This window comes from Lipophrys pholis (genome assembly GCF_963383615.2).
Source record: "Lipophrys pholis genome assembly, chromosome: 11".
Taxonomy (NCBI): domain Eukaryota; kingdom Metazoa; phylum Chordata; class Actinopteri; order Blenniiformes; family Blenniidae; genus Lipophrys; species Lipophrys pholis.
This window is the reverse complement of record NC_137631.1, coordinates 23,111,304-23,134,935: the sequence shown is the minus strand read 5'-3', so window position 1 is coordinate 23,134,935 and position 23,632 is coordinate 23,111,304. Positions and strand designations below refer to the sequence as shown.

The 23,632-nt window shown below is 41.4% G+C and overlaps 1 protein-coding gene across 3 annotated transcripts; it reads right to left on the bottom strand.

Annotated features, from left to right (window-relative positions):
• Nucleotides 1-3,731: 3,731 nt before the first annotated feature.
• aars1 (alanyl-tRNA synthetase 1) lies at nt 3,732-23,253 on the bottom strand. 3 transcript variants are annotated; one of them, XM_080475419.1, is made up of 21 exons: nt 23,128-23,253; nt 19,594-19,749; nt 19,284-19,472; nt 18,915-19,060; nt 18,354-18,545; nt 17,639-17,783; nt 16,800-16,945; nt 16,468-16,576; nt 15,652-15,802; nt 14,891-15,015; nt 13,191-13,335; nt 12,903-13,081; nt 11,185-11,298; nt 10,867-11,073; nt 10,424-10,608; nt 8,394-8,502; nt 7,815-7,928; nt 6,317-6,523; nt 5,809-5,922; nt 4,679-4,872; nt 3,732-4,563 (listed from the first exon to the last, which is right to left on the bottom strand). In XM_080475419.1, the coding sequence occupies exons 2-20, from the start codon at nt 19,735-19,737 to the stop codon at nt 4,693-4,695; spliced, it is 2,901 nt and encodes a 966-aa protein (XP_080331545.1). In that variant the 5' UTR covers nt 19,738-19,749; nt 23,128-23,253; the 3' UTR covers nt 3,732-4,563; nt 4,679-4,692. The 3 variants fall into 3 exon arrangements, with proteins under 3 accessions (XP_080331545.1, XP_080331546.1, XP_080331544.1); XM_080475420.1 differs by having other exon boundaries at nt 3,732-4,337; XM_080475418.1 differs by having other exon boundaries at nt 3,732-4,872.
• Nucleotides 23,254-23,632: the final 379 nt, after the last annotated feature.

Genomic DNA, 23,632 nt, shown 5'->3' with positions numbered 1-23,632 from the left:
TTTTAAACCAGTCTTTGTTGTTTATGTTTAACACTTGATTATATTGCTGTACACTACTATGACTGACTGATTCTCAACAAAGCTGCAGGTATTGGTTTTTTTTTCAGTTTCAGGTCAGATCACCGCAGACGCTCCAGCGTTGAGTCTGTTTCAGCTCAGTTATAATCCGGCTCCCTCCTCCCACTTGTCACAATGCTTCATTGCCACAGACACCCGATTACGGCCTCATATCTGTTATCAAGCTTTGTACAGCTGCACAGAAGTTCACCACAAATCAATGGGAAATAATGAACTCATTAAATCCACGTCATGGCGGGTTGATTAAACACAACGAGCGTGGAGATGCAGACCGTCCCGGCAGCCTACGATCAGAGAGAACTTGGAGACTGAGGAGCGCGGCTTCTCAATCCCTTAAATGCCGCTGCGTGCAAAAGGAACGGGTCAAAGCTCTGGAAGATTAACATCCTTCTCATGTCTGTGTGGTAAACACTTTATGAGGCAGCAGCCAGCAAACTGTTAGCAGTGCTTTGCTGATTGAAAGATGGGGAAACTGCTTAACCGGCACAACCTCTCGCATTAATGACCCAACGGTCTTCCTCAGGCTTTGATTTTCACTCCGATTTAACAAGTTTGCTCAGTCCGTCAGATGAAGAATTTCCGGGAGCAATCTTCAGATGGACTTTGATTCAGCATGGTAGAAAATGTCAAACTCTGCTCTCTGAAAGGGGCCTGTTGTACTTATTTTAACCGATTGGATTAGCCACAGTCGATTTAAACAACCTGCTGACACGTGGAATTAGGTCACTGTAATTTGACATCGGCCTCAGAGTCTTCTGTGCCAGTTATATTTCAGTGACGAGCTGCTGCCATCTTACAAACATTATTCTTTTTAGCCTGACTCTCTCTTATTCTGCTGAAACACAGCATCAAGTTGTTGGAATTTGACATCAGCCTCATTGCCCACCATATAAAGACACTAACATACGACTAGCTGATGCTGATGCTACCTTTCTCCAGAAGCCCATTTGTTCTAGTTTACCAGCCACTGATAAGCTGCATCAGAGAGCTGTAATTTTACAGCAGCATCTCCGTCTGAGCAAATGAATGAGGATATAAAGATGTCGACAATATGTTATATCTTATAAAATGTGGTGATCCAGATCACATTTTAACATCAATTCTGAGGCACCTCTCCCTGAAATCCTCATCATCAAGATACGGTAATTTATCTCCAGCCTCATTTTCTAGAACTTGCTGCCGAGCTTGGAGCAGAATTCTGCATGAAGACACCTCTCAACAAGCCCTCTTTCTTCTGCTTGACCAAGCCCCCAAGTCGACAGACTGTAATTGAACACCAGCCTCATTTTCAAGCCTGTAGCTGCTGGACCAGGTTTGCATTTAAAGATGTCCGCAAGAAGATGGCGTTCCTGTTTAGCACCTGTCCTGTGGACTTTTCAGACTTTCCTTGAAAACCTAAATAAACCAGGCTTCCTGTTCTCGTTCCACCGAAATGCAGCATCAAGTTGCTGTAATTTGACATCCGTCTTGTAGCTACTTGATGCTTTGCTTGGAGCGGACCACCATGCAAACACCTCCACGACCTTGTATGATCTTAATGCAGCCGCCACGCTCTGGCACCTCATCCTTTCTCATTGACAAGCAGCATCAGAGAGCAGTCATTTGACATCAGCCTCGCTGTCTTAGAATTTGCTGCTTTTTCTGGAGCAACCGTTCACCAGTTTAGCGTATGTCACGGGGCACCTCTTCTCCATTTCCTTTCTTACAGTCGGCGAGTTTCTTAATCAACATGTAGCAGCAAGTGGCTGTTATTTGACACCAGCGTAGCGTTTGAGGTCGAGATGAAAACGGGCACCAGCGACGCTCTAATCACCCGTTCGGTGGCCTGCGATGAGCAGACGCGGCTCCTTAGCAGCAGTCAGCGAGCTGCAGACGACTAATATCACGCTGCAACTCACACCTCTGTCAGCTATTGTCCTCCTACTCTGCAGTGAAGATATATAAAGAAAGAGAAACTACACTTATCGAGGCTGCTTGGTAACCGTACAGGGAGGGCTCGAGTGAAACACATACTGTAGGAAAACAGCTAGAACTTTATTGTGTTAGTAATATTAGAAGGGATGAAACGTGTGGGTGGTTTTCTGCCGGCTAGTCCTGGTTTCAATGTCTCCTTCTCCTTTAGGACATCCTGTTTGGACGAGGCATCACACGAGTACTCACCACACCGACACATCTGTATAATATGTGATCAGACCGTTTGTATCTTATGCTATTGTACAAATAAAAGCTCCATGAAATGTGAAGTCTTGTTTGTGGACTCATTCCCTGTAATTTAACAGTCACACAGTATTTTTATTTTTTCTCTCCTGTTCTAAAACGGACCAAATTGTGACCAAGTCCATCCACCACAAAGACTCTCGTGTGAATTTTGACTGGTAATTTAATGAAAAGGGCTCATTGTAAGTCTAGTTTTATTCAGCATGAAACGATTTTAGTATTTTGACCATTAACTGGGAAACCAATACACTCGTCACATATATTACTAATATTGGATTGATCTTTTAATTGCTTATCAGTGAAAAATATACATAAATTGCTAATTTATTGTTATAATAAAGTAGCTAGTTAACTGCTAGTTGGGGGTGATGTGAACACTCATGTCCTGTAGAAAACAATGGAAAAATAATGGAATAACATCGACAATGTAATGAAAGTCAAATATCTTTTACAACCATGTGTGTTACAGTTTATATCCTCAATAAATGTGATGACGAGTCCATCCATTAAACTGATTTTTGATAAGAAAATTGCACAAAACCTGCTAGAAATTCACAAGAAATGCAGTTTTATTAGTATTGTTATTGACTTTTTTTTTTTTTTTTTAAATCACGTAACACCTTATTCAATTATTGACAAAATTGGGATAATGGATCAAATGTTTAGTTACATTATTAGCAAGTTGATAGAATAAAAAAAGGGCAACATTGTGGCATTACTGGTTGTTACACACCTTTTTGGAGCCTGAATGAATGTACTGTCCTGTGTTGATATTACGAACGCAGAACAATCGAATGATGTAAGGATTTGAAGCAGCTCGACGAGGACCGCCTTCTGATAAACAGAAATGGGTCGTAGAATCCTCAACGCTGCAGCTCTTGTGGATGTTCGCAACCTGCCGCAAACCGAGAATCCTTGATGCACGAGGCGGCTCCGTCCAGTGGTGGTCTTCCAGGAACTCAATCAGACTCTGTGCCAACATCTTGGCCGAACCTACACAATATCCAACATAACGGCTGATCTTTCCTTGAGTTGGATTTAGTTCACAAGTCATTGCTCGTCATTCATTTTCTTCTTTAAACATTCATTTGTGCTGCTTTTGCTTGTTCTCGTTAAAAGATCAAGGACCTCCACCTTAAGCTTATTCTACAGACAGTCGTCAAGAAAATTCTCTCTAAAATATTCTGGTTTTGCCTTTGAGTGAGTTTTGGTTTTAATTTGGTGGAATTGACCAAAATCAAAGAAATGCTGAAAACCAGGGTCTGTTTTCCATCTGCATTTGAGGAAATTCACACTTTATCATTGTAAGAGATGTTCTTTACCTTCACTGTTTTTTCCTGACACATATCGTAGGTTTGTAACTATGCAGGACGATTCATCTGGGTACGTTTCTGCCACTTAATATATATATATATATAAAAAAAAGACAGCCATATCAGCATTTACCAGTTGTCTTTATTCCGTCCTCATAACATGACATTTCTGACACAGATCTGCTACAGCGATGAAATATTCTGCACTCCAACAATAACAAATGTGAAATTACACAGCTTGGTTACGTTGGGAGGCGTTCATGATGATTCTATACAACTAATTAACTAAATTAAAGTCCTCGATTCATAACATGTCAGGTAATGGCTTGTTATTCAAAAAGTAAGACTATGATACAGCCACTGCCATTGAAACAGAAGCCTCGGCTCGCACACGTGTAGACAGAGAGCCTTCGGCGAAGAAAAACAGACTGTGGACAAGTAATTTGTAGCCGGGATGACTTTTTACTTTTCTTTCTGAGCTGAGCTCAAGTGGTACAAAAGGCCAAAAAGAAAGACAAAGTGCCTTGGGGGATTTTTTGGAGAGGAACGGGACTACAGAGAGATGAAACACAAACACAGCGGCAGGATGGTAGTTTATCAGGAGCCGACTCGGTGCTGAGAACCAGAGTCTGAGCTGCTGCAGTTTCCCCATGCATCGTCAGAGCTGTGCAGTTCTCGCAGGAGGCTAAATTAATCAAGAAAAGCGCATCCCTTCTTCATGTTGTTCCTCTGCACACAGACATGCAACCATGAAGTGGACAGAGTCGGAAGAAATGATGAATTCATCCTGCACATAAAGTGACGGCTTTCTACATTTTCGAGCTATTTTCAGACGGATATTTCCGGAGCAGGTCAGAAGAAGAGGTCTGCTTTATTGCTGGACGAGTGTCAGTGGTCATCTTTCAACATGGTTAGAGCGAGAATCAAACTTTTTAAGGTTACTATCGTTGCCGACCTAAAAGGCAGAAGAGGAGATGAAGTAAAGATTTTGTAGAAACTCCTCCTATATTTTCCATTTCTTTCCTCTTCAGGGTAAAGAAATGTAAAATATAATAGGAGTTTCTTTTTACCTCCGCCTCCCCTCTTAGCTCTCTCCCAGTTTGAGCCGCGCAAACTCGTTGGCCATCTGTAGCGCCTCCTGCAGGCACTGTGTGTTCTTGCCGGTGGCCTGGGCGGACACGTCCTTGCCGCCTCCTTTGGCGTCCATGAGGGGACACAGTTCGTTGACCCACTCGTTGGCCTTGAGACCTCGACTGGAAACATCCTGGACAGAGAAGAACAAGGAGATCAGATATCATCCAGGTTTACTACTTGGACCCCGAGTACCAGTGGAAGGAAGCTCAGATTTATCTTCGAGAAGGATTCTCATTATACACTACTCCCATTGTATGACAGAGATCATTGAGACAGAGAGTACATTTACTCCACCACCATCCGAATCACATGCAGACACGTTTTTTTCATACAGCAGACACAGAGACCCCGTAACATGGAGAAAGACAGTTTAAGGGAGCAAAACTTTATGGCGTATACAACATCAGGTGTGCTGAGAAACACATTGCAGTATTTCAAAATACTAAATGCACACTTTTTAGGTTGCTTTACTTAAATATTGAATACAGATTTCACTTGAGATGACTCACTGAAGGAGCAGACTGATTAAACATGACGATGCTCCCTGTGCCAGACGATCCGATTTATGGACAGATGTTGCTTCATTATGCTTGTTTAATGTCAATAAAATCAGAAACATATCGACTCTGTAGGATAATGGTAATCTCATGGATGCATTTGTAAATGTTTTTAAAGTAGAGTATTTTAATTACTCGTTTAGATGATCTTTAGATAATCTACAATAAAAACTTTTAGTCTGAATCCATCATAGCTTTTCTTTCTCAGCATGGCTAGAAACCGTCATGTTCGTCAAAGTGTATTGTTTAGGATGGCTCAGCTCACCCAGGACTATTTCCTCAGTTAGGCTGCTATAGATTCAGACTGCTGAGAGAAATCATTTACTGGAGCGAGCCTACAAAAAAATGTGTATGTATGAGACAATAAAAGAAAAAAATTATCTAAATGCTGATGAATAAATTCATTATTTTGAACTGGAAGTCAAGCTGGACAGTTAAGAGTTGGTTTAAATGGGATGACAGTAGGATTTGTGGTTCTGGAATGTTGTTGAAACGAATAAATATCCAACCTGAGGGACTTGACACAAGCAGGTGATCTTGCCGGCGTCGGGATCGACGGTGAAGAGCATGGCGGCGGTCTGGGGGGACTGCGTCTTCAGCAGCTTCAGTGACTCGTTCAGGGCCTGAGTGAAGAGCAAGTGGAAAAACAATGAGTATGAAAAGCGTCTTCTAATCAGCACTATTGGTGCGTCAAGGTCAGAATTAACGGCCCGCGGAGCCGATCCGGTCCCGAGGTAATAGCACAGCGAGATAAGCGAAGACATGGCCATTGAAAACATATAACGCTGCAGAGATAACGTGAATTTTTTTGCTGTTTGCACTTCATTTCATTTTGTTCGAAGCACTGATGAAGGTTTTGGATTATGAACTTGCACTGCTTCTTTTTTTTTTTTGTTCTCTCTTTCCAAGGACGTAGTTTTCTCTTGGGCTGTCGATTCAGACAGAATGAGACAGGGTGGGTGTGAATAAATGAGGACGGGAAAAAAACAAAAAAAAACAACCTGTCCTGACGGTTACCTTTGCTGAGGCTCCGACCTCCATCTCCATGACGAGCAGTTCTTGGTTGGGGCTGCTTTCGATCACCTCCTTCGTCTTTTCCAGGACTCTCTTCTGAATGTTGGCCTTGTAGTTGCGATCCAGGTCATCCATGGTCTTCTTCAGGCCCTTCAGGGTTTCCCTCATCTCGTCCTTCTGCCACTGGGAGATCACCGCGGTGCTTATCGACTACAGGGAAGCAACACAATTGTAATGAGTCCGAGGGCAGAAAATGTCCTAAGGTTATGGCCTTTCTGTGTGGAGTTTGCGTATACTTCTCTTTTTTTCCTGGGTTCTTTAACCTCCTGCCATTATCTAAAATAAGCACCGTCTATAATTTCTCCCTGGGTGCGACAGAAAGCTAGGGCTGTACAGTATATTGCAAATTTATCCTTAACGTGATATCAACATGTACCACTGACCCAAATTGTTTCCATGCAATCATGTTCTTCAAATTCTGACTTGGACTGAATAAATGTGCCAAATGGGTGGGGCATAAAATGGGATTTTGGGTAGGCAATTGAGAGATGTTAAATGTTGCTGCTGTTATGAATCCAATACCTTCTACATATATCGAATTGTGTGGCTGAAACTGAAAATACATCTTCATTAAAGATAATGGTGTTATTACATAAGATTTTAAATGACGGCCCAAAGATTTAAGACTGAAGAAAAGTTTCCAGAGTCGCTACAGTAGACGAAAGAGCCAAAGTTGATTTGGGACACGATTAATAATCAGATGCCTTTCCTGAAGTTACCTAAAACATTTCTGGACCTTTACAGAACAATGGTGACCCTTTGGCAGAGATTCAAACCAGTAACCTTTTGAATCCACTCTTTCCCTGTAGACCATTGCTCCATTAGATCATTGTTTTACTCCTAAATTAAAAGCTTTCTTTTCATCCAGTGTGGATTAATAAACCTGATTTAAAACAAATTGTGTTATTCACGTACATTAGAACGTAATTCAATCTGGCAATTTAAATTTATTCTTCCTAGCCATGGATTTAGTGCTAAAAATGACTGTTGTACTTGACACCAAGTAAATAATAGTTGAATTGAATTTATCCCCGAGGTCCAAATATGTTCCCTTGACACACTTTTACGTTATCAAGGTTGATAATCACACCACACACCCAGTTGAGGGCAGTGTATGTTGTTGGTTTCACATGGGACGTTTCCAACCTAAAAATCCATGAAATGGGATCAAAACGGCAAAAATAAGAGTCCATGTCCCTAGTAGTAATTCAAATGTCAGCTTTGCTGGTTTGCTGGACGTTTCGATGTCCAGGTGGGTCAATGTCGTAGTTTTTCCTCAAGGGGATCCTTATTTCAATTGTCTCTTTTTTTTTTGTTATTTTTTCTGGTCGCATTAAGTGCTATACTGCCCCCACAGGTCATCATTAATATTACTCTGTGTGCTACACATGTGGAAAGAGCTATTTACCACAGCTTTTCCAGGCACAAACTTGTGTTTTACCTCGGTCATGTCTGCGATTTCTTTCTGCATGTCCTTGTTCGGGGCGGTCTGCTGCTTCACCTTGTCTCCCACGGCGGACAGAGCCTGGCGCAGGGCATCGGCTTTCCTCTGGGCCTGGAGAATTTCAGGTATGAGAGCAGAGACGGAAAAGTGCAGGCAGAGAAGAGGGAGCGGGAAAGAGGCAGAGAGATGAAGGAGGAGGATCAAACAGCATTTGTTGTATAAAAATAGGAGATTAATTTGTCCTCTGGGCCTGGAGAAATACAGGGGGGAATGTTAAAAACCCTCTCTTCTAGCTGCAAGCTCACCTCAAGCCTCATTAAAGATTCATTACTGAGACTCAAATCAGACATGTCCCTCTGTCTGGGACAACAGTCACATCTTAATTGGTCAGGTTGTGTTTTTTTTTCTTTTCTTACAGCAAAAATCATTTTGACCGCTTAACCATCGACTCAAAACAAAGAGGTTTTTAACTTCAGGTTGACACACTGAGAAGACCAACTCTGTTGGATATGTGTGTGTGTGTGTGTGTGTGTGTGTGTGTACAATGCTGAATGTGTAAGCCGTGTGTGTTCTGACCTTCTGGGCCTCTGCTCCTGTCACGGCCACGATGCGGCGGATGCCCTTAGCGATAGCCTCCTCCGAGACGATGACAAACGGTGCGGCGTGACCCGAGTTCTGCAGATGGCTGCAGATAATAGAACACAACAGCACATTACCCACGGCGTTACACAACCGCAAGAGGAAGAAAAGAAGAAGAAACATCGCGAAACAAAAACGGCAGCAGCGGGAATGAAGGGTTCTTTTGAATGACTAAAACAACACAGAGAAGCAGCGGATCTGCAATTAGAAAGGACAAAGCGAGGAAGACGCATGTTGTGTAATGAGTGGATGTATACAAACACCATTTCTCAAGTTTCTATTTGAGTAATTTAGATAATTAAGAAGTTCCTATATTTATTCAGTCATTAATAAAAATGTACATGAATAATCCCATTTCAATCTCAGTTCTTCAGACGACGGGAGTTATGAAAGCTCTTTAAATGCAGTCATTAATATTTTAGCTCTAGTACCGTCTTATAAATATGTAAATATGATATTCAGAACATTTAGAAAGGTTGATAAATGTTTTTGACAAATATTAATTGCTGTGAGACAAAACAGAGATGTTTTTATCACTGCTACGTTTACATCCCAGTTGTCTTATAAATATCAAGTCAGTCTCCTTTTATACAATATTTTGAACACTTATTGGGATCTATACATTTATTTATCTACCATATCTAATCTAAAATAATATTCTATCAATAACATTTGAGGTGGAGCTCCACCGTTAAGTGTTTAAAATAAGTAGAAACCACATTGCAAAACATGCAGGATTCATGACAAGCAGCTACAAAGGTGTGAGCTTTTTCGGTTTTGAATTTTCCAGTATAAGGTAAGAATTGTGTCCACACATGACAGGACGAGGAAAACGTCGGTGCTTTTTATCCGAGGTGCCAGTTCGACTGCATGATTCATTCTCAGCGCCAACGTGAGCGAGACAACGTTGACAGACTGTTGGTGCAACGAACACGATCATTAAGTGACAGTCGAGTGGAGGAGTGGGTGAGCTCGGAAGCTGTACGGGTAAATTGGGATGAAGCCACGTCGCACAGAGAGAGAGAGAGACATAGAGAGAGAGAGAGAGAGAGAGAGAGAGAGAGAGAGAGACAGAGAGAGATAGAGAGAGACAGCAAACAACAAGATAATGAAAGCTGAGGCTTCACAAACAAAGTCAGTGAAGCTAAGGGGTAAACAAATAAAATGAAAAGGATTTCAGGGTTTGGGGAAAACTCATACTCCTCCATATTGACTGGCGTGTTTCAAAAAATAGTCACTTTGATCATTTAAAACCCCTGTGTGGAAGAAATAGCTGCAGCTCTGTTTCACTGAGGCTATGTTCAGACAGGACAGGCCGACATCTGGATCGGTAACCAGATACAGTAGAAGCCCATCCACAATAAAATGTACATTCTGCACATGCACCCTTGTACCTAATCCAGACAAACAGTCACACATAAGTCGTTTACTATCCGGCTGAATAAAGAAGTCGATCTTATCCGAGCATTTCCTCATCCGGTCATTCCAAATTTAGAAGCCAAGATAAACAGGAACTTTGAAACTCCATAGATGCAGAAATACTGCATACTGTGCTCACTTTAGAGTATCAATTAATCCGTCCCATCCTTCACTTTTTCCAGCTCTCATATTGTTTCAATTCAGTTTAGAAAATGCCAAATGGGAGAGATTTACTGACTTGCCGGTACCTGCAGCTGGTTGAGCTGCAATTCTGCTATTGAACAACTAAAACAAGCTTCATAGAATGCTGGTGACGTGGGGCTTTGTCACTTTTACTAAAGCAAATTTATGCAGAGAGAGGCAGCAAAAAGCTCGCAGCTGATCATTTACCCGATGTGGAAAAGCACAAATCATAAAAGAAAAACAAATGACAAAAGGTGCATCAAGAAAAGAAAATTTACAATTTGGCTTCTGCGTCTTCATTTCACTCACTACACGGCTAAAATGATAGAGATCAATGGGGACAAAACCTCAAGAATCACACTTACGTTCCACCGCAAAACTCAATGGAAGTGAGGGAGCCCGCAGGGCTGTTTGGGTCAGCCAGAAGTTCCTCCACAGGAAGGCCGATAGACACGACCCGGACGGGGTCAGGGTAAGTCTCGTCGAACACGGCGCGCAGACCCTGGATGGCCTTGGCTGCGGCGAGCGGGGCTTCCATGGCGTACACTTGCTGGAAAGTTTACAGAGACATTTGTAATTATCTTCAGAATGAACTTATCGGAGTCTGTTATCGCTTTAATCATGAAACTTATCGACTCTTCAGCAGGAAAAACAAACTTTCTACCTTTTCCCAGACAAAGCACTTTCTGGTGAGGTTGAATCACCTCTCACATCAGTATTATTCAGAGTAAATTACCCTTATCTAAAGCAAAGACTTTCTTCATTAAACTCTAGTTTGTGCCGACTTCATCTGTATTCCTCTGCTGACCTTTCCGTCTCTTATCATGGCACAGGCAATCTCCTCTGTCCGGCGGACCTCCCCCGTGCTCAGGGCTCCTTTGGCAGTGAAGTCAAAGCGCAGACGGTCGGGAGCGACCAGGGAGCCCCTCTGATCCGCCTCGCCCAAAACTCCCCGCAGGGCGAAGTTCAGGATGTGCGTTGCTGTGTGGTTGCTCATGATGGGCCTGCGGCGAGCCTGGAAAGAGTACAAGCACTGACTGTTAGATAAAACAAAAGACAAATCCAGAGTGGAAAAGTCGGACGAAGCCCCAGAGGTCTGATCTCAAAACCCTGCATGCGTTCTCACCTCGTCGAGGTGGAGGGTGACCTGATCTCCAACCTTCAGGCTTCCGTAGACGGTGCCGACGTGAAGGACGTAACCTCCCCGGACCTGCGTGTTCTTCACCGTGAACTCCATTCGCTGCAACAAGAAAGAAACACAGACGTTAGACCGTGGACAAAGGCAGTTCAAACCCCAACAGGTTTAAGAGTCACCCATTAACCTCCGAAGGAGGAAACTGGAGTACCTTGTAGAAATTGTGTAAATATATAAAATTACATTGTTCCCACGTGCCGGAAGTATTTTACAGTTTTCAGTTAGACGAATTTACAACATTACTTCTAACTGAAACGAAATTAAAACCTGATTTGTATTTAGTTGGGATTGATTTATTTAGATCTTCATGAGAAATATATTGGTAATGGCATATATTACCCACTTTAATCTGCACAAACATCCACTGAATGAAGCTAAAACGTCAAAGAAAAATTTAAGTGAATAAATATGACGTGTAGGGACGGTATAGCAGTTTGCTGTTAACAATATTACAAAAGTATAGATGCCAATTTAGTTTGTTTTTGCTTTCATGTTAAAAGAAATATCTGTCGCTGTAATTTGAATACTTTGGGGGCAAAAGAAAACGCATTTCTTTTTTAAATATTTTTCGCTCAGTTTAAAATATGATCAGTTTGCTTATTGCTGCTTAGAATGACCTCAGCTTCACATTGTGTGGAAAGGTGATGAATAAGCCTAAAGGTTATTAAATAATATATAATATCAGTGAGTGAAAAATGTTATTGTGTAGGACTGATAAAAGGGTAAATAAGTTTTTGCAGAGTTTTCCAGTTGAATTGACTTGAAGGAGGCAACAAAAGTATCACAACACAAGCAGCCAGAAAGACATTGCAACACAAATGGACAGGCAAAACTTCATAGGAAACAAATTAATGTGTTCAGAGTTTGTGTGTGGCCTTGATCAAGAGCAGTCAGACTGAGGAACTCAAACTCAACTCAACTCTAAACTTCCTTAAAAAACATGACAGTAGAAAGAACAATCAAGACATGCACAGACACACAGTGCCGTCTCCTGAATAGTGTTTAAAACAGATGGTCCCTTGTGAAGTGCGATATGAATGTTTTCAGTCACTGAACAGAAGCGGGAACAATTTATTGTGTTTCCTCCACTCTGATGTTAAAAGTCGTGATATTTAATTTGGCAGCCTTTGTTGTCCAGAAGACGCTCTCTTTGCCTGCAGTCATGATTTCCACAGACGGGATTTCTCAGAAAAGCTGAGGAACGTTTTCAGCGATCTGTAGATTAACTATGTGAGAATAAAAGAGCAGTAAAAAATTATATAAATATTGAAGCACGAAGCTTTACAACTGCACGTTTTAGCAAGTTAACACCCAGCGGGAGGTGGTAGGAATACGGCGAGATGTTTTCCAATCACCATAAGAAAAAGTGCTGCTTCACTCTGCTGCTGAAGGTTTCCTCCTATATCATAATAAATATAGAGCAAAAATATTTTTCTACAAATAAACATAGTGCAGGATTCAATGGAGAAGATGATTCTATTGAAATGAATTCTTATTTTTAATACTGTTGAGTATTTTGGACACAAATACTTTTAAAAAGTAGGTTTGAATATGGAAAAGTGTGGTAAACGTGTTTTAACGTGGAAGCCACAGGGAACCCACACTGCTCGCTTTCTTTTGAGCTTAATATTGGTTTGGGTTGTACTTACGTCCTCAGCGGAGTCGTCCTCACGAACAATGTAGCCCTCGTCGAACGTCTGTCCGCCCTGCTCGGCGTAGAAAGACGTCTGGTCCAGCAGCACGCCACACTCCTGCCCTGTGGTCACCTCGTCGCAGAAGGCGCGGTCGCGGCGCAGAGCGAGCACCGTGGCCGAGGTCTGCTGGAAGTCTGCAGACAGGAGAACGAGGTCAGCGAGCGGGAAGAAACCAGGGAGGCTCCAGATAACCTGGTGAGCAGCTGAGGAGTGTTTGTGGGAGGAAAGGAACCAACTACTGACCGTAGGCGCCGTTTTCATTTGAGGTGTATTTGTATTTTGGAGAGTCGTCTGTGGCAGTGATCTGCTTGTTTCTCAGCTCTTCGATAGCGTAGATGTCCAACATGATGTGGTCCACGTCCCCTGCTCCTTTACCCTGAGACTTCAACTGCACGCACAAACAAAACAACCTGTATGGTTTACAGTGTAGGAGATTTTCATCGAATTGAATATGAAATTTGTCTCCTTGGCTTTCCAGAAGGTTTTTTTTTTACAGTGTTATATTTTCTTTTCTCCCGGATATTTTTGCTGATGCATCCTAAAACCTTTCTTACTTTGATAAAAGTTGTATTTTTTTCTTTTAAGGTAATAACATCTTTTCATTGGTGATGGTTTTCACCCATCTCTGTACCTGACTCACCTCACTCCAAACTTAACTACATGTGCTTGTTTAAGCCCCCTGTAATTAGATTTTTAATTGAATATTAGATGCTTATTTGTTATCTGCAGGCCACCTATAGCTCAGTCCCAAGGCCTTGGAAGGTCACAGTCACACTTTACTAAAATTTGAGAGGGAACAGGCATGAATAGTTATATCAAAAACAACATTCACAGCAAAGAATATTTTATTCTTCAATGAAAAGCGTGAATGATGTGCAGTTAACATGTGTCAACATTTTGGAAATGCAAAATTAGACTGATCATAGGTCCATAGAATGAGTCCCACCTGTGTGGATTGTGCAGATAAAATTCCTTTAAATTCCTCCTCTCTGCTTCAGCATTTGAACGCCTCAGGATGAGTCAGAGAATTACGAAACGATCAGAGGCTGCCTTTCAAAACGTATAGACCAGTAGTCTATATAACGTAGTATCAATTGACCAATCACGTTGCTCTTTACTGGGCGTAACACAAAACCGGAAGTCAGTTGCGAGTGGTGTATTCGAGCCCATAATTCGCTATATTTCGGTGAAAAAAAAAGAGAGAAGGATTTAGACAAAATTAGACGGTGACAAGTAGTGTGGCCACACATATTTTAGACGGCTTTAAACCACCCGTCTTTTTCATAAATAGACCGTTAAAATGACGGCTGGCTGCCTAAAACCATGGCATGCAGAGAGATCAGAGTAGTAGCGAGACATCTCTGTCTTCATTTGATTCAACATCCCCAGATAACGTGATCACTAGAATAAACTGAAAACTACAGAAATCTGATGATCAGATTATCTGTGTGCATGTAAACAGAACCAATGTCTCTCTGACACCATCAAAAACTGGATGGATTTAGTAAATAACTCTTGAATTAATCCTCCGTTAGACAGAACTCAGCCATCACGGAGGTTAATACAAAGTGTTGAACTCCCCCAAGTGGCACAGAGGAGAACTGCAGTGTCAGGCTATACAAACATTAGTTCACCGTGATTGATTTGACAGCAGTATTATTAAAAAAGAAATCAATCTTTTTGCTAAATCAAACAACAAGGGATCAGCACTGGGCCATAAAGTAAATGCAGGTTTATTTAAACAGCAGCTGCACGGCTACCAAATCTGACTTACGGTGCAAAACTGGATAACGCTGAGATGAGCAGAAATAATGTCCCCGCAGGGAGTGAACATAAAACACTGTTCAGCAGAGTCTTCACAACACAACAGAGCGGTGAAGGCTGAAGTCAAACGGTCAGTGAATTACAGAGGATTTCCTTCACTGCCACTTTCGTTGTCTCACCTGAGCCGCCTTCTTTTCCTCTTCAAAGGCGGCTATGTCGACTCCCATGCCTTTCTCCTCCGCAATGAGGGAGGTCAGGTCCAGTGGAAAACCGTACGTGTCATACAACAGCCATGCTGTGTCGCCTGGGTGAAAAAAATATAGTGAGAAAGAGAGAACAAAAGCTGCTTAACATGCAGGATCAGAAGGAACATCAATTGAACACAAAAAAGAAAAAAAGGACATGTAATCATCATGAATAAAGTCTTTGCTCTCATTATGCGTTTAAATTGCAAAGGACACTGTCCTTAAAAGTTTTTGCTTGATTTATGCCTTTTCCCAAATGAGACTAAGAAGATAAATGAAAAAGCCTGAGAACCCTGATAATCCGTCAGAAACCCAATACAGCAGAATCCAATAACAAGCCTGGAGGAAGTCTTAAAGAAAAGCTGGATGTGCATCAATTTTTAGGTCATTTCATTCAACAGCATGAAATATTGGCTGCTGGGTTTTCACTTTTTTCCCCCCAATTACAAGTCATCTCCTTCAACTAATTTTATATATTTAAAGTGAATAGAAATGCTTTGCAGAATCAAGCATGAAAACTGGACAGATTGATGAATACAGGAAGGAACTGATCTATAATCCCAGGACACAGATTGTGATGGAATAAAGAGGCGCGAAAGCAACAAACAGTCCAGATTGAAAATTCAATCTCTTTCCCAACACTCTTCACAAAAAAAAGAATGAGAGTAGTAAAAGCTTGTGGTTTAGAGTCTGACCTGGAATGGTCTTGCAGCCACCAAGGCTTACAATCTTCCTATCAAGGATACGGCGTCCTCTGCTGAGGGTTTTGAGGAACTGCGTCTCCTCGTCATTAATGATGTCTTTCACCGCATCGGGGTCTTTCTTCAGCTCTGGGAAGGCATTGCCCTGGAGAGAGCCGAGAGGAGCGAGGGGATGAGACAAAAGTGGGAAAAAGTAAAGATAGAGGGGAAAAAATATAAAGAAGATTCAATTTAATGTGTCAAAACAACGCTTAAATAAGTTGTTTTTAGTAGTGTTTGTGAAGGAAAGCTCAAACAATATATGTAAAGAACAACCTTTCCACAACAGAATGAAATGCACAGCTACAAACACACACAATAGCATGTACGGGACATATAAATGAAAAAAAAAAACACTGCCCCAAAAATATTGCAGCATTGTGGGAAAAGAGCAAAATGCCAAACACGATTTCAAATGAACCTGCTGTGTGAATAAATATTCCTTCTTGAACTACAAGAAAATAAACAGAAATAACAAGACTGGGATGATTTTAATTCCATTGTTGCTTCAGACAGCGAATGTTTGGACCAGGTAAAATAAAACGAGACAGTATGTGGTACAGAATTAATGTGAGAACGACACTGAGAAGAATAAGACCTACTAGAACATCTCTATTCCGAGAACACACTGCACTTTTAAATACCATTATAGATCGTTTTGAAAATTAAAGGTTTTAGATTGTATCTCCCTTCCTGTGTCTTCCCAACACATTTTAAATAGTGTGAAACCACTGGAATGAAAACACGGCAGATGAAGGAAGAAACTCTCACCAGGGACTCGACCACCACGTCCACCAGAGAGGCGAAGAAGCCCTTCTGAGCACCGAGCTTCTCGTGGGAATAACGGACTGCGCGTCGCAAGATCCTCCTCAACACATAGCTGCAGAGTGGAAACAGAACATTACAACTCACAGCCACACTATCCGAGACTGAACTTCTGCAGCATTAGAACGTGACATGTGAGCTCTGTAGTGTTTTTGTTCAGGCTGAAACATCCAGCAGCATGTCGATATATTCCTGTGCTGCCTACACAAGACGGAGCATGCTCAGCTCCACTTCCTTCTTGAATCAAGCAATTTGGCCTTGATAGCTCTGCGTCTCACCCTCTCCCGGTGTTGTCCGGGCGGCCGCCATCTGACAGGGCGATGGTGATGGTGCGGGCGTGGTCAGCGAGCACACGGTAGGCCATGTCGATACCGTCAACGTCCTCAGCACCGACCTTCCCCGTGTAGGGCCGTGCACCGGTGCCCTGAAACAAAGAGATTTTCCTTTTACTGTGGTCTGCCTTTTTTTGGTCGGACCTGGACCAAGAAAAAAAAAAAAAAGAAAAACTGCAGCCAAAGGAATATTGAAGTTTGTAATTACAACATAGATTAGCACAACTTCCTTTTTTTTTTTTTTTTTTTAATGCAAGTTATTTATGTCCACCTACTCTATTGTCCTGCCTCTGCTGGCTTGATAACTCGTCTTTCTACCAGCTCTTAAGCAAAAATTTTAAAAATAAATAAGTAAAAACAAAAGACACTCTGGTCATATAAACCTGAAGATTTTCTTTCCTTTTATGAACCATCATTTTATAAACATATAATAAAGTGACAAATTGAGAATATATGATAGAATATGAGTATCTAATATTATATACTAGCCAATTCAGCTTATACTTCCTCCTTGTGGAAACGCATGGAGAAAACAAATGACCCTTCTTGTGAAACTTTCAGCCTCAAAGCCATGGTGTCGGGGAGTTTGTAAAAACATGCATAATGAAACAGGTATAAGAAGTTTGTTGGACATTCTGCTGTATTTTGCAAAAGAAGATTTTTATTAAAATGTACTTTATGTAGAGATTGTAGTTAGTTTCATTAGTAACTTTTCTGAAATTAAAGGACAATGTAAAGAGAGTCTTGTACGTCAAATCAGTTCCACAAATCTCACGTGTCTGTACCTTTTGGATGGCGTCGAAGTAAGGGATGAAGAGGTCGGTGTCATAGTTGGACATCTTGTTCTGCAGGACGGACACCAGACGCTCCAGACCCATCCCCGTGTCGATGCTCTTTTTAGGCAGCGGCTTCAGCTCCGTCTCCGACTCCCTAAACGTTACAGCATGAAGAAAAATTAAAAAAGGGTTAACACTGATTGCATATAGAGCAGTAGAATTAATAGTGGACTGATTCGTCAGAGTCAAGACAGTATCAGAGCACACATTTCTCTGGGAATATTCCAATGTGTGAATGTACATATTTCTACAGTTTACTTTTCTTACGGTACACAGCAAATAAATATATCAAATAAAATGACAAGAAAACAATATTTTCATATGTCCTGAGAGCACAAACAATACAATGAAATACAAAGACATGCATATAGCTGATTCTCTAGATTCATTTTAAACTCCACTAAAGTCGTAAAGGTGTGTCCAAATTTAGACATGTCAAGATGTCTTCATCCTTAGAAGAAATTCAGACGATCTCATGACAAACTTAAAGACCACATTGTAGGATTTAGTGACATCAGGCAGTAGGCGTTACAGACTGCACAGACGGACTCTAAAGGACTAAAGAGCCGACAGAAGATTTAAAAACTCCAGTCTTTCCCTTTATTGTATAATCGAAACAATTTCTCTTAATGATCTTTTCGGTATGCCATGATTAATTCATTACCTGTTGAACTGGATGAACACCAGGTTCCAGATCTCCAGCACATTGGGGTCGTCCATGTTCACCAGGTGGGACGCGTCTCTGTCTCCGATGCGGTCGAAGTGGATCTCACTGCAGGGACCGCAGGGTCCGGTGTCTCCCATCTCCCAGAAGTTATCCTTCATGCTGCCAGGCAGGATGCGAGCCTCCTCCACACTGAAGAAGACACACAGATAAGATTTATTCCACGTCAGATCTGATTCCGAGGGGGAAAAAGAGACACTGATCTCACATCTTCAAAGTGGATAACAAGCCCATTGTGGGCAAATAAACTCTGACTTCTCTGTGATTGTTGTTTGTGTGGCTCAATCTACTTAATGAACATATTGCATTTTATGCAACATCCCTCTTATCAAAATGCTATTACAAAACTAAGATATATTTCAGATTGTATTCTAACAAAAGCAGAAAACAAACAATATTTTGTAGTGTTGCTGTGTAAGTCATGATTACTTTGCAGAGGAAGGATGATGTCGTCCATTGTAGATTGACAGTTCAAGACAAAGATATCACAGCGAGACTCACCCCAAGTCCATCCAGATCTGTTTACACTCCAGGTCGGGCTCCAGGCCTGCACCTTCATCTCCTCCAAAGTAGGTGACATAAAGACGGTCGATGGGGATCCCAAACTCCTGAGTCAGCAGTTCCAGGGCCATCTTACAGGCCAGTTGCTGCAGAGAGAAGTGTGAGGAGGAAGAGTAAGTAGTAGTAATAACAATGAGGCGACACCAGGGTCTATTAAAAGTAGAGCGACCAAGTAAGATCAGACTGATGTGAGAATACGACACACAGCTACATACACTTTAATCTTTTTCAGTTTTTGTTTTTTTTAAATTCACCATGAATATCACAAAACTGTAATGGACATGATGCATTTATTTAATAGTGCAATACCTTGAAGTAGTCCCCGAATGACCAAGATCCCAGCATCTCGAAGAAGGTGTGGTGATAGACATCTTTCCCCACATCATCCAGGTCGTTGTGTTTGCCTCCTGCACGGATGCACTTCTGAGTGTTGGCGGCACGGTGCAGCTTGGCCATGGGGTGGGAGGGATCGATGGTGTTCAGGAAGATAGGCTTGAACTAAAGAGGAAGCAGGTGAAAAATACAACTCGCATGAAAAATGACATCGTTGCGTCATGTAAAACTGCAACGCAAACGACTGGCTGGTGACGAGAGGCCCACGTGTTGACAAGGTACGTACCTGGTTCATGCCGGCGTTGGCGAAGAGCAGCGTGGGGTCGTCCAGTGGGATGGTGGACGACGAGTGGACGTACTGGTGCTCATAGCGACGGAAGAAGTCGATGAACTTCTCGCGGATTTGAGCTGCACTCAAGGAGGAGTCCATTCTGATTCAGCTCTGCAAAAATAAACAACCAATCTATAAGTACGCCAATCACAAAGTCTGTCAATAACGCGTGTTCTGGGGCCTGGATTCAAATCCTGGTGTCAGTGTGAAGAGCATCTGTGATGGAAACTGGCCAGGTCTGTGGTGACCCCTCTGAAAGGAACCACAGCCAATTCAGAGAGTTGTCATGTTGCAGCTTTTATTTTTATCCAAGATTATAGTTTAACACCAGCAAATGATTTGAGTGGTTTGTTTCTGCCCAGTTCATCTATTATGTGGATTATTGTATTTATACAGTGAATTAAAACACCTTGTTATTTTGGCATCCGCGTTACATTAAACTGCAAATTTGATCAAAATTAATTGTGATATCTTTTTATATATATGCCTGCAGAAGTACTTCATAAAGTATCTGAATTATTAACACTGCATGAAATGCATTTAAGAGACCACTTGTTGAGATGATGCCACATAATTCTATTTGTTAGATTTCATTTTCACAGATAATGCTTATTATTTTCAAATCCCAAACTGTACAGTTAAACAGTTACATTTCCGGATGTACATCTGCCCTGACGCAGTATTATTCCCATTCCAGATCCAATATGATCCTTCTACCACAGACAGAACCTCCAGGAAGGATGGAAGACCTGATATACAAGCTTCTTACTGTCCACACACAAAGCACAGAGTGATTCCAGGACGACGGATCCAAAGAAGAAGCTCAAACTCTGTGGATACACTCGACAGCCCTCCATCCATGGATAGTGTAGGAGGAAGACATTTTCTTTGTAACTGCTTTAACTGATACTACTAGTTTGGTTAAAAATAAATATGCAAATGAATCAGAACAAATTAAACGCAGCTAACAAAACGACTACTACAGTACTTCAAAGCAGTGCCCAAAAACATGAAGTTATTATTATTTTCAGGTAACCTCGGTTGAACTCTCCCACCGTAACAACTAATTAGAGCCGAGGTGAAACCACAACACCGAAATCTCACAAGACGCATCTGCTAAACAAAACCTTTCGATCTCATTCATCCTGTTTACTCTTTTCTAACACCTCGGTTTCTCTGCCTGTTAAAAAGCTGTTTGCTCATAAAGCACAAGAGGAAGGAACCAGCTCAACTAGGTTCCACAGCAAAGGAGTTATTTGCCTTGAGGTCTTCTCTCCAACTAATTTCAGAAAAAAAGAAAAAGAAGAGAAATATGACTGTTACACAATGACCAGGCCCAGTCAACCTTAGATAATATTCAAATAGAAATGATTCACCTCATATCAAAATGTGAAACTAACCATTAATCAGTTCAGTGTTTAAATTGAGGTGCTAGTCAAACACGTCTTTCAAAATCCAATTGCATCTGCAGACTTTAATGAAGTAGGTGAAATTCAATATTTTCTTTATGATCAATTATGTTCCCCACCAGTCACGGAAATGTACATTATTTTCTTTATCTCCAACCCAGCCCTGCAGTCAAGTGAGTTCACATAGTGTATATCTTTAAGTATGCTTTCGTTTCCCTCCAACAAATTGGCCTTTGGCTCTTCTCATAAAGCAGCAGTGATTCAGGAGTAAGGTGAGGCGGGAGAAGTCCTTCACGTTACATTACACCGACATCAAACTGAAAAGGGATTATGAATGAACTGTGTGGCTATAAAACCTTTCAATGTTACTTGAATTTCTTTGGCTAAAATAGAAAGGCATCCTAAATTAGGGCTTTTTCAGCTGGTCCTTTAGATTTCAATACTGAAAATTCACCAGACTGGATAATTATTCCACTATAATTCAAAATGATCAGGACAAATTGCACAAGGAGAAAGTTTGTTCACATCAAACTGATTTTGTTAATGATTAAGCACAGAAAAAAGGATCTGTACAAGTTTTCCGGAAGTGTCAAGAGAAGCTCGAGATAATTCAGCTTTCTTGAAACTGCATATCGTAGCATTTCAAACATTTCTCTGATATCTAGGGTTAAATGACAGTGTGCAGCCTTATTCAACTATCAGCATTATAATTAAATTCCAGAAGGAGAAAAAAGAAAAGACTTGTTGCAGCCATTTTAGCTAAATTTTGGAAATTATATATATTATATCAGCTTCAAAAATTTTGATATCCTGGCTATTTCAGTTCAAACTTCGAAAAACATTCAATAACTACATAAATATTTGTGTAATTCTGAAATTTAGAGAGAAATTAATTGTATGCTCTTAAAAAATATATATATCTTTAATTTAAGCTTTTTAAAAGTCTGGTATGCTGGTATATTCTTTCAGGGCCTGTGTAAAAACTAGAAAACTCCAGCTTCACTGCACAATTCAAATACACATTGGTGTTCAGTTATTGTGCATGCACAGGTGATTTCCTGTGACCTGTTCAGTGTGTGCCATTCCTCTCACTCAATAATCAGCTGGGATTAATCCAGCTCCCTATGATCCACTTCTGAAAAAGCGGGTTAAGTACTTTTTTTAACTGACTGATAACTAATTAAAAGGCAACCTAGCCTAATTCCCATTGGTGGATTCAGTGGCAAACTTGTTGGCAAAGGAAACCACACAGCTGGTGCCTTCAGGTCTCTGGGGCGAACAAGTGGACGGTAAACAGGACCAGTCCCCATGCTGACTACGGAAACACTCAACTGGCAACAGCAGAGAGCGGAGACATTGAGGTGATGGGATGGAAACTTCATCCCAGTTTGTTGTACTGACAGAGTAATGAATGTTCACTGAAGAAAAGCAGACGGATCAGCTGTCAGGTGAAAAATAAAATAAAATAAATTTACAGTTTTAGGGTGCAAAGAACACGAGACTTCACTTGTCATCACTGCATTGACTGAATCAGTGGACCCATGTTCACATAAATATATCAGAACACTGAATTAGTCAATGAAGGAGCCTTGTGTTTTGTTTGTATCGACCACATGTCAAAACTTGGCTCGATGTGGCAATGTTTGAGCTTTATAAGCAGCTCAAACTGAGTCATACCTGCAGGTCTGACACCAGGTCTCAGAGGGTTAGTTTCCTTTTAATGACTAAAATCAGCTCTCCCATGGCAACCCTGCACCTCTGCTGTAAACAAGTCCAAGGAAATCCAAAACCAGGAAATAATGACAGTCACAGCAGACTGCACAAAGCAATCTAAACTGCCCCCAATGACAAGATCCATGCGTTATAATCTTGTCAGCTGATTGCAAACAGCCTCACTGGGCGGCTCGCACGAGCCTGTACTGATGTTAGCGAGCTAACTCGTTAGCCTGTCAAGCGACCTCGCCGTCTGAAGCCTCAAAGAGAGCTTCAAACTTACAAATCTAAAAGAAATCCTACTTTTATCAACGGCACCTCATTCGCTAGTTGCCACCACAGCACCCGAGTGAACCATAATACTCACAGAAGTCGCTGTTCTCGCAGAATGAATCAGTTACCGCTCCAAGACACTCAGCAGATCCACGCTGCTCGACCAAAAGGAGAACGCAAGCGTCAGTGGGCACGCCCATGCTGGTCGGCCATTGGTCCGCTAAGGAAAATCTCAATTCCTATTGGACGATTCTCCTGTCAGTCTGAGCCAAGCCCGCCACATCATTGACACAAACTTCCCTGTGTCGGCTGATGCAATGTAAAAGACACCTGAGTCAAGACACATTTTACAACAAAGATAGCTTTAACTGAAGAATTAATCTCTGTTTAATTGTTACCCTGCAAAATCCATTTTTGACGAGGCCTTTTTTTTTTTATCAAGCACGTTTGTAAAAACAAATGCACAATTTTAATGCTAAATCAAATCTGTCAGCATTATAAGGGAGCCATTGATGAGAAAACATCTGTTTTGCATTTTTTCTGTATTCAATGGATGTACAGTATATTTCAGAATCACGAGAAAGGATTTGATGAAATGC